Source organism: Echinococcus granulosus (genome assembly GCF_000524195.1).
Source record: "Echinococcus granulosus chromosome Unknown EG_S00024, whole genome shotgun sequence".
Taxonomy (NCBI): domain Eukaryota; kingdom Metazoa; phylum Platyhelminthes; class Cestoda; order Cyclophyllidea; family Taeniidae; genus Echinococcus; species Echinococcus granulosus.
Window position 1 is genome coordinate 558,783 of NW_020170404.1, and position 14,303 is coordinate 573,085.

The 14,303-nt window shown below is 42.1% G+C and overlaps 1 protein-coding gene across 1 annotated transcript; it reads left to right on the forward strand. All coding sequences in view use genetic code 11, as the record gives it.

Annotated features, from left to right (window-relative positions):
- Positions 1–817: 817 nt before the first annotated feature.
- EGR_04088 (Inosine-5'-monophosphate dehydrogenase 2) lies at positions 818–10,143 on the forward strand (the record flags this gene model as incomplete). The annotated part of the gene is made up of 12 exons (XM_024493337.1): positions 818–894; positions 1,098–1,248; positions 1,286–1,360; positions 1,405–1,611; positions 1,760–1,847; positions 1,917–2,019; positions 2,648–2,744; positions 3,394–3,484; positions 6,492–6,628; positions 8,287–8,476; positions 9,502–9,787; positions 10,122–10,143. 12 exons carry the CDS (start codon positions 818–820, stop codon positions 10,141–10,143), a joined length of 1,524 nt encoding a protein of 507 aa, XP_024352251.1.
- Between the last annotated feature and the right edge of the window lie 4,160 nt (positions 10,144–14,303).

Below are 14,303 nucleotides of genomic sequence, written 5' to 3' on the forward strand. Positions count from 1 at the left end.
CTGGCATAGCCCGGAGGCCTGCACATCCGGCGAGGTACTGTAATACTTATGTTGTTTTAAGGTGCCTTTCAGGGAGGAGGCAAGCAGGGAATTCGAACCTTGTAACTGGATCGCCCTCTCCCTTACCTAGTGACTGCGGCTCCCCTCCTTCTTGAATATTGTATTTTCCCTATACATCTTGTCGTCTTTAATAAAGATGTCCAAAGCAAGCCAACCGGGCTTGTCTAGGAACGCTAGGAATCGGGAAGCGGGGACCGAGGAGTCTCGCTCCACAGTACAGTGCCCAAGACGAAGTAAACTTTCGCAACCACTGACCATTAAACAAACAACCAAAGCATTACAGTTATGCTTGCAAAGGCCATAGTTTGATATTTTTGATGGAACTAATAGGTTAAGATTAGAAACAGATCTTAGATGACAGCTTTTCTCCATTTATTTACGTTGCAATGTTTTGGATTTACGTTCTAAAAATTAATTAATCAAATAGTGCTCGCAGTCTTGTTGCATGAAAGTAAAGAAGAGAAATATTCGGGGAATTTTAGGTCACTTACTATCACACTTACGGAGATCCGCACTAATCGAAGTTTATTTATCAACGTTTGTTTTAAAAGTACTTCGACTTTTATGTCGGTGGCAGTTTTTTGCCTTATGGACAATTTTTAGTATCTTTCTTTAATTTTACTTGACCTAGACTTCAATTTGTCCCTGAAACCCTGATTGGTCAGTATGCCTAGTTTTAAGGCTTGCCTGGACTGCCTTTGGACGCTCACGTGTTTGGTCTTACTTCAGTGGTTTTTCTTTGCTCTTCACGTTAACAATGTCCGGGGATGTTTTGTTTAAAGATGGGCTGTCTGCAAAGGAGTTGTTCAGTGAGGAAGCTGGTATTACTTACAAGTATGTCCTGTCAATTTGACTATTGTCTGCACCACCAGTGTACATTAGTATTATTTGATACTCAAGGTGGTGTCATCTGTGACGCTTAAATTTGTTGTGTCGTTTCCCTGCCCCTTTTTCATTGTTTTTTATGGAACTAGCAGATTTACGAATCCAAGCTTTAGGTCAATTTCTGATAAGTTGTGTTTTTTTATAATTTGCAGTGACTTTATCATACTGCCGGGATATTTGGATTTCCTCGCTAAGGACGTCGATCTTACCTCTAGATTAACTAAAAATATTGACATAAAACTACCCTTTATTTCTTCACCTATGGATACCGTGACTGAAGCTGACATGGCCATTGCAATGGGCGTAAATTTTACCGTCTCTTTATGTACTCCCTTTCTAGTTGTGTGGTGGCGTCGGTGTTGTTCACCACAACTGCTCCATCGATTATCAAGTTAACGAAGTGAGGAAAGTTAAAGTAAGACTTGTAGAACTCTTTCCCATAACCGTCATTTATGTTAGAAATATGAGCAAGGGTTCATAGTTGACCCCATCGTGCTGGGTCCAAACAACACTCCAGCTGATATCCTCGCAATTAGAAGAGACCATGGATTTAGTGGGATTCCTATTACCGATACAGGAAAGATTGGTGGCAAACTTCTAGGTTTGGTAACTCTCCGGGATATAGACTTTTTGGACGATAGCCAATTGGGTTGCTCTGTTACTAAGGTTGGCACTCATTTATCCGCTTTCGTGCATTTTGTTGACAGATACTACAATTAATTAACTAACAGTATGGCAGATTTTAAACTAAGACATCCATTAGACAAAAGCGGTGTTTTTTTCTGGTATTTCTGACTAGTTAGTGATATTTTAGGTCATGACACCGTTTGATGCGCTCGTCACAGCAAACCACGGAATTCATCTCTCAGAAGCTAACAAAATTATGCAAAAAAGCAAGAAAGGTGGGTGTGGGTTGATCGAAACTTAGAATTTATGTGACCTTTGATGAAATCTTTATTTTATTAACCCAGGGAAACTTCCAATTGTAAATGAAAACAACGAGCTAATTTCTATCATTGCTCGAACAGACTTGAAGAAGAATTTGAGGTATCCCCTCTCATCTAAAGATTCCAGGTCAGTGCCCATTCTCCTCTTCTATTCTGTTGCATTCGCTTACGAAATCTTTGAATGAACTGTATATTTTACTCATCCTATTACCTTTTGTCAGGTATGCAATGTCCCCGTTTTCTCATCTAATCTCGACATCATTGCGTGACCGAGATTAAAAAGTGACGATGTAGGATGTTGCGGAAATACTTTTGTTTCTAAATTTTTAAGCAGTAGGTGAACCTGTCAGCTTCATAGCGCGTGTTTGTGTTATATTCGAGCAGTGCTGCATCCGGGCTACGATAATTCACTTTTCTCTGAGACATGTGGCAAAAATGCCAATAGTTCTGTTCTGATACACTGTCTCGCAACCAAGATTTATTACACCTAGGCATTGCTCATCACGATTTGGCATTGTCCGTGCCCACAGATAGCCAGAGGTGAGGGTGGTCAAGATCTTAAAATATCATGGGGTTCGATTAAGCCCATCCGGGAAGTTTGGCTGCGTTATTAAGGCATCAAATGCTTTGTCTTCAAAAATATCACGGGCTTGATTAGACGTACGCTCTCTTATTCCTCTGGCAGAGCGCTGTATTTCCAACTTGTAAACAAAAGTATCAGACTACAAATATTGAATGGTCTTTCCCGATTTCAGGAAACGACTTTTGGTCGGTGGGGCCATCTCGACACATGCTGATGGTTGGGACCGCGCAGAGGCCCTCCTCGATGCTGGGGCCGATTTCTTGCTCCTGGTGATTTTATCAAACATTCCTCCAGCCTTAAAATGTTCAAACTTTCTGCGATGGGGCAGGGTTTGGTGCTATTCATAATTTAAAAGAGGCGGCAAAACGGCATTTCCTGCCTAGTAGCCGTGCAGAAAACAAATTTCAGCTTGTCGCTGTTGAAAGACATTCATTTAATGTGCTGAACTAATGCGTTTGTAGATTGCAGGTATGCTGATCGTGGAGCCCTTAGTAGATCACATTGGCAAGTATGAGCTGCCCAATTTAGATTTTCAAACGATAACAAAAGTGAACCTCGAAGCTGGAACTGATCTGGTTATCTTAGTGCCACATCCAATCTTTTTGTCTTAATTCGTTCAGTCTTGCTGTCAAATACCGCTGTTTATCAAAGCTTGGTTTAAATAATCCCGGTTAAATCTATTTTCGCGATTGGCTTTATGTGTGATAAGATAACTGAAACCATCAACCACTGCACTTTTGTTAGCCTAACATTTATTTCCGCTCTGGTCTGTCTACGCTGCGTTGTTTTGGAGGGAGGGCTGGCTTATCCATGGCTTTAAAAGCCATTTTCGGAGGAACGTAATCACGAACCGATATCACAAGAATAAGAAATTGTAGGATCTATGAGTGTTATCGGCTGCTTTTTTGTATTTTCCAGGATTCTTCACAGGGCAATAGCACTTTCCAGTTGGATATGTTAAAACGGCTCAAATCGGCTCATCCTCATGTCGACGTGATTGCCGGCAACGGTAAGTTCCATTCTGTTTCACCTATTTATGCTAATTTTACGACCTTGCTCTGATGCATGGTTTAGCAAAAACCTGCCTGACATGCATCCATGCATGCACTGATTTCAGCGATGATGAACTTCCGTTGTTGTGTCCGTTTTCAAATTTATCCGGTTAAATCCTTGCTCTCGACTGTTTACTAATTTTGACAAGGAAGCTTATCACTCGCGTAATCGTGTACCATGCCCCACCATATTGAGCGTATCGAGTTTGCTTTATCAAGGTGTAATTGCTGCAGTACACGATGAAACTATTAAACACGGAGTAGAAACTCCATGTAGGTAATTGTGCGTCTGACCCTGGCGACACTTGCCAACACTTTACCTGCAGAAGCAATCGGTGAATTGGTAAGCGCCCCACCGGTTCGATGTTCGCCTCTGTTTCAAAGTGAAATAGTGTGTGGGTTGAAATCTGTTAACAGGACACAGGCGTCACTCGTGTATGATACAGGCATCGCAACGCTCTTTTCAAGTCTCCAAAATGAAAAAAACGGTTTGAATTGAGCGCCCCGCATATAGTAGTGACATCCCATTTGCGAATGCTTAACCACCGCACTACGACACCGTTCATCACTATTCCGTTTAGTGTGACGTAGAAACAGGAAGTGGGACTCCTTTGAAATGGAACTGGAGCAGGGTGGGGCTTTTGTTGTAACTTCAAAAATAAACAGGACGTCATTTAATCCTCATCAATTGGCCGTTGTCACCGTAAATGCATCTTAATGCGTTAAGTGAACAATTAAGCCTGTCGGTCGCAGATGTCTTTCGTATTCTATGTCCATTTCTTTAAGTTTAGTTTTGCATTTTCATATCCTAAAATTTGTGCCCCATGGAGTAGGGCACAACTTTTTCCCGTTTGCATTAAAATCAGCCAGTTTTACCAACGTTCTTTTTTCAGACAAAATTCGGAGTTGAAATGTAGAATTACATCAGCCGCATGGCAAATTTTGTGGGAAGCGAACTAGCTTTTGGTAGTTTTAATGAAAATGGATGTTTAAATTCTGTTTCAGCACAACTCTATCCCTGCCAGACGAAGGGCTGGTGTTACTTAATAAAATAGTTAGAAAGACACTGGAATTTAATAGATTCCTTATCGAAATTGGAATAGATAATTTCGTCATCCAATTTGAACTAAACCAACCGATTCTCACCCTTATTTTGGCATTTGTGTTGATTTTCCTAGGAAATTGTTCAAAGTGGTAATTGTTATTATGAATGGTGTCTAAAAAGTGGTCGAAAATCCGTATTTGAGTGCTTATAAGACGCAAATCCGGTCTCTTGGATTCTTTTTTTGTTAACCCAGTTGGAAGTGAAATAAACATGACATACATAGAAAGGCGATTGCAGGAGAACAAAACACCGTCTGTTTACCAGGATACTTGTAATCCAGTCCTCTCTAGGTCACCGCGGACTTTGATTACAAAGGACGCGACTGCCCACAAATACAACTCTTTTCTATCTCGCGATTTGGAATGTGTTTTCGTGTACTTGATAGGGCATCATCGAAATATGGCATGAGGGGAATTGCCCGAAAACATGAACTTTAGAGCCTTTTATTATGTCTATCAAGCACAGGATTAAACATCACCCAATCAATAGATGATGTATTCATTTCCTTGTCCTTCTTCGCTAATGCTAACAGTGGAAGTACCACATTTATTTGCTTTCTTACTTTGGGGTAGTTTCTTATATCCAGTAGGATAGTCTTGGGGTTGAGTATGAAAAAGGCAAAGAGGGAATAGCACAGTTTATTTGCCTTGGTTGTTGTGAGGTTATCGCAAGTTTTGGCTACGTGAGGACAGTCGCCGCTTTATCTCAACGTCCCCCTCATTCCCTCATCCATTTGCGGTAATTAAACATGGTTAATCCTACACGGTTAATTGGTTGGCTTTTTGCTCAGATCGTCGTAAGCTTTAACGGCTTGGATACAGTCGCTGTTTTATTATCAACATTCGCGTTATCTCACATTCGCGCCCTATTGCTAGTGTCGTAAGCCTATCCCTCCAAATTCGACGGAGCGGTGTCACCATAGGGCTCAAGGTAATCCCAGGAAATAACTCCATTGTCTTCCGGCTTGCTTAAGTAACTGAGCTGCTTCACAGATTAGGTTCGAGCACAGTCGTCTTAGTCTAAGTTTTTTATAAGCATCTTTACCCTCATTCACATCACCTCAGGCGATTATTAAGGCATCCTTTTGATAATTCCTTAAAACAGGGGCAAGAAAGGAGGGACATGATGCTCGTATTATCCTGTCATCAACTGTAATACTATGATTCCAGTTTTACTTCCACACCTATCCTAATGTGCTTTTGTTTGATTTATGGCTTGGGCTGCTTTTTCTTAATTGGGTGGACAAAGATGACGAAATAGATAGTGCAAGAACAATTACAAAAAAGCGTCTACGGGCTTGATTTTGCTCATTTCCATTCCCCTATTTGCTTGGGTGACTGCGAAGTTTTCTGTTATTTCTACTAAAGTATGAATTTTTTTACGGTAGCCCCACTCATGGGCAGTCAACGCGTTTTCTGTCCGAGTCTCATGGGACGAACTCGACCACCATAGCCCATATGTTTTATTGTTCCACCGTGGTACAGAATGGCATTATTTTCTAATCAGCTTATCTCTTGCTCAGGCACTGACAAAATACCATTATTCTGTTATCTAGACCATCCCACAACCGCCTTTTTGTTGTACGTTCAAATAATCTGTTTGGGATACAATTGGATCCAAACAGTCATCATGAGCTGATAAGGCACTTTGACGCCAAGCCCATATTAGGAAATCGGGGAACTGCATGTGCTTGGTGTTGGTGTTGAGGTTTTCCTATCAACCCCAGTTGTGGAAATACGTGCACCATGCAGTGATCCACCCGTGAATCCTATATAGTATTGACAATATGTTAGTGTTATTAACAAGACCTACACGACCACTTCCGTAACCGCGAACCTTGTTTGCCTGTCTTGGTGTAGTCGTGACCTGCGCGCAGGCTAAGAACCTTATAGACGCGGGCGCGGACGCACTACGTGTGGGCATGGGCAGCGGCTCTATCTGCATCACTCAGGAGATCACTGCTGTCGGACGCTCGCAGGCCACCGCCGTTTACAAGGTAAGACTCACCTCTCTTGTCCCACTTACAATAAGTAAATACTTGGTCTTGAATCATGTGAAGCGCGTGCATCATCATGCTCTATATTTACAGGTCAACTATCATCCAAAAATTGGTTTTGAATGTCTGGAATTGTCTGTTCTACGCGGGTAGAACTTTTGAAGCACTTATAGATGGGGCTAAGGGGTCAGTAGGTGATCACAAAAATGTAAGCTCGAATTGATAATGGTCACCCGAAAGAATGCAGTTTGAGATGTGACACTTCTTGCTTAGCTGCCTAAAGCACTCTTCCTCTCTCCCAGGACGGTTGTGGCTGAAGGTCTATTTCTCACTTGATTTCAGTCATTTAAGAATGCAACTGGTATTAAATCGTATAATTTGATATCAGAGAATCCGAGTTATTTTTAGGGGTGCTCTAGGCATTGGTAGCTTACAAGCTATTTGAAAGACTAGACTTTAATATGGCGGAATGAAAGATGCTGATGCAGCCGACATGGAGGTGCAATGCGGTAGGCTAGACAAAATATCTCGGAAATGTTGTCTAACCAGCCTCTAGCTGAACCTATTTACTACCTTAGCTGGTTGATTATCCAGCATTAGATGTTTATTTTGGCGCGTTCTTGCTCTGTTCATTAATCATGCTACACCGAAGTTATTGGGTATCCTGATGCCTGCGTTAATAAATAAAATCCACCTCTTGGTATCGACTTTGCTACCTTTGGCAGTGAATTGACGCCGTCAATTTTAAACTACCTCTCACTGATAGTGTGGATATTCTGAAAAGAAACTAAATGCATAGGAGGAAAGCTCTGGAATACCTTTCTGAGTCCGCCCTCTTGCACCACCTATTGGTCTCGTATTTATTCCTCGGAATTACTATCCCTTGCATCAACCCCTTTGATTTTACAATCAACCAAACTTTGAATCTGCAAACATACAAAAATTTGGTTTTTCTTCAAATCGTGCTGTTCGAATTGGAGACGTCGCCGTTTCCTTTCGATAGATTATTGAACTTGTGCATGCACTCAGAGAGGCTGGGTGTGTCTACCTTCCTCCTAATTGATGGTTTACTTCATCCCGCCCAGTAATTAAAGCCAGTATGTTAAACTCTTCTTCACCCTCCCTTCTCCCAGGCCTAAATGGTTGGTCTAGTGACTGGCCATATCACTATGGCCTGTTGGATTGAAGGATATTACAGACGTCCGAAAACCTCTAGGTTTGGACGGGAAGACGCCTTAAATTTAATATTGCAATCGGGGCAATTTGGCTGCATTTCAATTGCCCGTATTTTCCCAAAGGAGATACTAATGGCTAAAAGCCTGCAACGTTTATGCTTCACAAAACCTTTTCTCTCAGGTGGTAGGCAGTCTAAATCTAAATTATGCCTTTCTACTTGGAAACCACATTCCAGAGCAATGGGGAACGGCATCTACAAGCTCTTAGAAAGATCTGTGCAGATGTGCTTTTTGGTTTCACAAACCATATTTTAAAATCAGTTCCTGTAAGCGTGCCAGTAATCTTTTCTGGAAGAATTAATTTACTTGAATCCAATACGCTGCTAATTTTTTCTTCGTTTAACAAAGCAATTGTCATTAGTTTAAAATCTCGGCCTAACCTGACCTCCTATCTAGTCAAATAATTATTGCTGTGCTGTTAAGGTGTCGGAGTACGCGCGAAATTACGACGTGCCAGTGATCGCCGACGGTGGTATCTCCGCGGCAGGCATGATTGTGAAAGCTCTCGCACTTGGTGCCTCAACTGTTATGATGGGATCTCTTGTGGCTGGAACCACGGAAGCCCCTGGCGAGTACTTCTTCTCAAAGGGATTCCGAGTCAAGAAGTATCGCGGTGAGTCTTCCAGTTCTCTTTTCCAACCGTTCTGTTTAAATCTTTTAAACATGAATGAACAAAGTTGGCCGTTTATCGGTGGCAACCAGGTCATCGGTCGGTAAGGCGAAGTCCATCTCATCAGCATTGTCCGGCAAATTACGCATTACTGAGAGTCTAGTTAGAATAGGTATGGTTGCATCATATTGTCTCTTTTTTTGAGCGTCTACATTGACACTCTCCGTGGCCTTTCCTTTACCTCTGCAATCACAAGGTAGCCATCTGCGAGACGATAATTTTCCATTGCTGTGAAAAGCGATTCACTTGCCCTATTTTGGCGAAGGTCGAATGACGTTTTATAGCGAGCCCATTTTCAACACTGACTGCTGCCAACAATAAAAATCCTTTAATGAAACCCAATATTATTGGGTTTTTGTGAAGCTATGCTCCGTAGTCTTTCTTCTTTTCCACCTTCTTGTCGCTTTAATGCTGTTGGGCCACTTTCTGGGTTTTTCTCAGCGTCTCGCCGCGTGATATTATGGACAGATTATTTAACGAAAATTTGGATTCACTAAAACTAACCCATCCGAGATCTGGATAGTTGCCAAAACTCGACGCTCTCTTGATAGGCGTCTTAGTGTGGGCCAAACACGGATTAGATGCTTTTATTCTACGGTGTTACGGTTTGGCCCTCAGCTGACCTAATCAGGTTGACTTCTTGGGGTGTGGGTTCGCTGACGATGTTATGAATATAGCGTTTGAGTTATCCTAGAATACACATTAAGTCGAAGCAGTCTGTAAACAGATTTACTTTCGACGTTCAGAAGGGACGGAGAAGTAGTAGTGTGTTGAAAAGGAGTTTAACTTCAGGCCCTCAAGGTAGCCCTAAAAAAGAATCAACTTCATGCTTGCATTCGTTGCTGTAAAACTCTTACATCTGGACGCATGATAGTGTCTGGGGAAGGCGCACTTTCTTCTTCCCTTTCATTGTTCTTAAACTCTCTACTGGAGTGGTATAAGTAATCCGCGTCTTTTGTGCGTTTCAGGTATGGGTAGCCTCGACGCCATGTCTTCCAACCCATCGAGCCAAAATCGCTACTTTTTGGAAGATGATACAATCAAAGTTGCACAGGGCGTTTCGGGCGCCATCATGGACCGCGGCTCCATCCACCAACTGGTGCCCTATCTTGCTGTTGGTCTGCAGCACGGTATGCAACAAATTGGAGCGCGCTCCCTCCCAATCCTACGCGAGAAGATGGCCAGTGGCGAACTGCGTTTTGAGCGCCGCAGTCATTCCGCGCAAATCGAGGGGTCGGTGCACAGTCTCCACTCGTACGTCGCCCCACTCTTTCCCTCCTCTCATATTTCTGAATGCTAGGCATGCACAGGGCTCTTGGGTCTATGTTTCTTTTTACGCGCTACCACTGCCTCTGTTTGTAGATATACCTTGCCAAAAGTAGGCGCAACTGTTAATGGGTAGGTCATCTTGCTGTGGGTTACGATTACCACTCCTTACCGTTAGATGTTGTCAGCACTCTTGCCCTCTTACCTTTTTTCACAGGCTGAAAATTAAGTATTTTAGAGGCTTAAAAAGGACAACGTCAGACCTTATTTGAGAACTTTTTGTTAAAATACTCTCTAAATTTGGCACACTTCTACCTTTTAGATATGAGAAGCGTCTGTTCTGAGCTGTCATCCTGTGTGTGTGTGTTCGAAGTTGTCACGATGCGGTATCATGTCCAATTTTTTATAACTGCATTAATGGGCTTTATCTGGTGTATGTTATTATCGGATTGAATAAACTAGCTCTGCTGCCTGTCTTAACTTCTTTTCGGAACCGATTTTATCAGGCTGTTTTGGAGTGGTATGAAGTGTGTTTTTCAAGGCCTTCTGATGTTGTTCGGAATCAACCAGTCAAAGTTTGTGCATGGGCTTGACTTCTTTTTGCAGTGGTTTTGTGGTGTTATACTGTTTACAATGCTTTTTATTTTGGTCGAGTTGCAAGAACCGAAAAAGAACTCTTCAATCTGGTGTTAGGGGAGGATTTTCTGCCTTCCCTTCAAACTGAAGTGCATGCGTCAGCTTGATGCGAGGCGGTACCATGGTATCCCAAGCGGCCCCCTATTTTGTGTCGTGAAGTTGCCTCCCTTTGGATGTATGTCGTAGCTCACAGTGTACTTTCTGGAGTTGAGATAGATTTCCTGCTTGTTGAACTATTGAGAGTCGACCAGTAAAGTGTTGCAAGAGGCCTAAACTATGTGGCTCATCACAATGGAGTAATCTAATTGACTTGCCTAATTCCAGAATGCGCCCCTCAGAAATACCACTAATTTTTTTACCACTTGTTCTCAGTGGGCACAGTGCACTCCATTACAAAGCTTGCAGAACCCGGAGTAACTTATAGAAATTACTCGTTTAGGGTGGGTATGGTTCCTTCTTTCACCAAAATTTCGAGGTAACTAAAAGTACTTTTTGACAATTGAAAAGCAATTCAAGGAAGCTGGTCTCTCAGTTGAAAGAAAAATGATATTCACAAGACAAAAGAGAGTTAAAACGTTGCCACCTTGAATGGAGAATCAAACTCCTCGCGAATTTCTTGCTCAATGACGGGAACAAGGTAGACTTGCCTCACTAGGTGAACAAACTCATGGTTATGGTGATTCACCGCAATTATTGTTTAAGCTCCACCTCCACAATAGAGGCACTGACAACGCCTTTCTGAGTCAGGATGTTGTGACTCAACCTGTCGACCTCTCCACTGATGCTAGCCGGATAGGGTATTTCACCCACACAGAGTTAAATGGAACCCTAGTAATCAGATACCTCCTCTAATTGAAGTTTTATACCAACGAATTTTTCGCACGAGAAATGCTACACCCTGGAAACTTGTAGTATAGGAATCGCGCGTAGAAATGTCTTACCCCATTTGAACAACATTGTCTGTATGCCCTCAATCGGGGGGGTTCGATGCCTTCGGAGGCTCATTCCATTTTCCAATTGGCCTGTCAAGGAGGTTTGGCGCAATGCAGTGAAAGGGGAAAGCTGACGACATAGTCAAAAAGACTTTCTCTCCTCCAGGTAGACGCAAAAGGTATGGCAAACAGTAACACCCCTTGATGACTGGTTAATTGCATTGCTTTTCGGTCCAAAAGGGCATTCATTGTTGGCACTCAAATAAATTAACTTACCCGGTAATTGGAGTAAGGCTATTAGCCTAATGAGTTTGTGTGCATTTTGCGTCTTCACACATGACTCTGTGAAATGCACGAAAGAGGTGTTTCCTACAAAGATGCTACCCCGCTTCACCACCGTGCCAACTCTCTAACCAAATTATTGTAGCTTGAAATAGGCTGTCTACCAACCCTCTGCAATGACGACTACATACGACAAAACACATTGGCATACACTGCTACTGAAGTCAGAGTTTGCCATTAAATTACTACTGCGGTAATAAGATAACCCCACAATTTCCAAGTGGAGGAGGGCAAGAGTGTTGGTTGTTGAACTCGTTGATCCTGTGGTAGAGGTTCGTACACTTGCAAAGGTGCTAATCAGTTGGTTTAACTGCTGCAAGAAATTTTTTTTTCTGTTGAGAGGACCATCAATTTGCTTAAAATCACTGCTTTTTTCTCCATAAATTATACCCTCCTTCGCCATTGCTGAGGACTCTGGCACGTGGTGATGATGACGATGATAGGCGATTAAAACCTGACACTATTTGGATGTCTCAACCCCATTGGACTTTTGATATTGCGCTACTGGACTAACCTCGATGCACCAATGAAATTAACCCCCCTTTGAAGCTCCTAGCAAGCGCCACTTCCATGCAACCAAGATTGCCTCAGAAATGGTTAATTCAGGCTTCATTCGTGCAAAGTGGAGCCAATTTCGCGTTTTTAAGAGAATTTTATTAAATCCTATGCCAGTTCGCTGATACTTTCTGCGTGAGAACTTTCGTCTCTAGACTTTTAACGAAATTTAGGATTTATTAAGCAGATAACGCGTGGAAAACCTGGTACTTGTGCACTCCCTAGGAAAAAAAAGTTGTAGCTCTCGTGTCCACCTTGAAGGCTTTATTAAAACCATGGTTCCGGTTTAAACTTTATCGTGAATATATGTAAGGGTTGGTGGGCCGTTCAAAGGAGTAGCATGAACCGCGATGGATGGTTAGGAAAATACTTTTCTCTTAAACAATATATTTGCCCTAATTTGATCTAAACTCGGGAGTTTTTTGTTTCGATATTGCCCTCCTTGACTGCCAGTGACATTGCTGGGTGTCTGTCACTATGGCAAAACTTGCGGACAATTTATAAGACTACTGCTCGTGTCGATCAAAAGCCACTTTTTCTAACTGGCTTTCTTACTTTAAAAAAAATACAGTAAAGAATCCGTTTGTTTGAATGTTTAATTTAGAAGCAAACTTCCTTTTAATTGACAGTGGTGGTTAGGATTTGAAATTGAACCAAGAGACTTGATGCCTAATTCAGCATAGCAAAACAAGGTCAACCTAGTGGTCAATTTAAATGGGGAGGAACTTTCTTCAAGCACCTTATATCGCGCTGGTGTTAAGTGACAGGTAGTAGGCAATTTCTCTGTAGTCAGAATTTACGCAATGGCTCTGAGTCATTTGTCTCAATGAAGTGGTATTTTCCTCGGGCTCTAAATGGTCGCAGCAAAATTAACCCCACGCCTCGCCTAGCAGACAGGCAAACACGGCGGCGAGAGAGGGAGGTGATGAGGGGCAGTTATTCTCTCCGAACCCCCCACTGCCATGCTCACCAATCATCAGGCCGACTGAACCGCGGCGTACTCGTCATCATCGTTAGATATACTACTTAGCATTTCAATTCTAAAATATTATATTTCTCGAAATGTCATATCCAAATCGTTTCACTTATCACATAAAAGTCAGTCATGTCCTAGAACCCATACAGTGAACCCGAAAAAAACAGAAAATTGGTGATATTGTGCCTTCCTCAAGCGATTAACAAACCCTCATAGCTCGATATTGTCTGTTACAAGGCAGTCACTCAAACAATTGTAAATTCACTTAAGTAAGCCATATGTCTGCACACTAATAGGAACTTATCAATGCTGAAGGACATTGGAAACACATGGAGTCATGACAGTCAGTGACAAGATTTACAAGGCCTTATTGTGCTGCCACTGATTTACTTCACTGGTGCAATAACCTTGACAGCATCTGAAGTGAATTGATGATTTGGATCTTCTACCATAAAAAAACATGGATTTTATTTCATTTTTAAGCTCAGTGATTCATAATTGTTTGTTATCAAGGTTAGGCAACTCTCCAGTAGGTTAATCAAATAAGTTTGAGTGGTTTTGATCATGAAAACTTAATTACAGTGGAGAGCATCTTACACCGCTTTTTCCCTCGAAGGTGATCACTCATCCAAATAGACTCAAACTAACGGTTAATTAAACCTCTAAAACTCATCTTGCCCAGTAAATGCAAACTAGACTTGGCCCCATCTACCTTCCACCAAATCGCACAACTCCATTTCCAAATACCTCTGTCCTTTCATCCGCGTTCATTTCACCCCCAATACTGACATCAAAGAAACACGGCAATTGCTAGAATCTCACGAGAATATCAGAATAGCGGCAAATATGAACACCATCTGCCTCCCTCCATTTAGCATTCCCATCCTGTTTCTAATCCTGTAACAGGCAATTTGAGCGGCGGAACGAGGTCTTGCGTCGACTTGTAGAAAGATGACTTTCCTTTGCTTGATTGTACAACGCTAGCTTTCTTAAAAAGGACGAGGAGGAAGGAGTATAGGCATACTGGCGCATTTTATAGTTAAATTAGCTCGATGAGATAGAT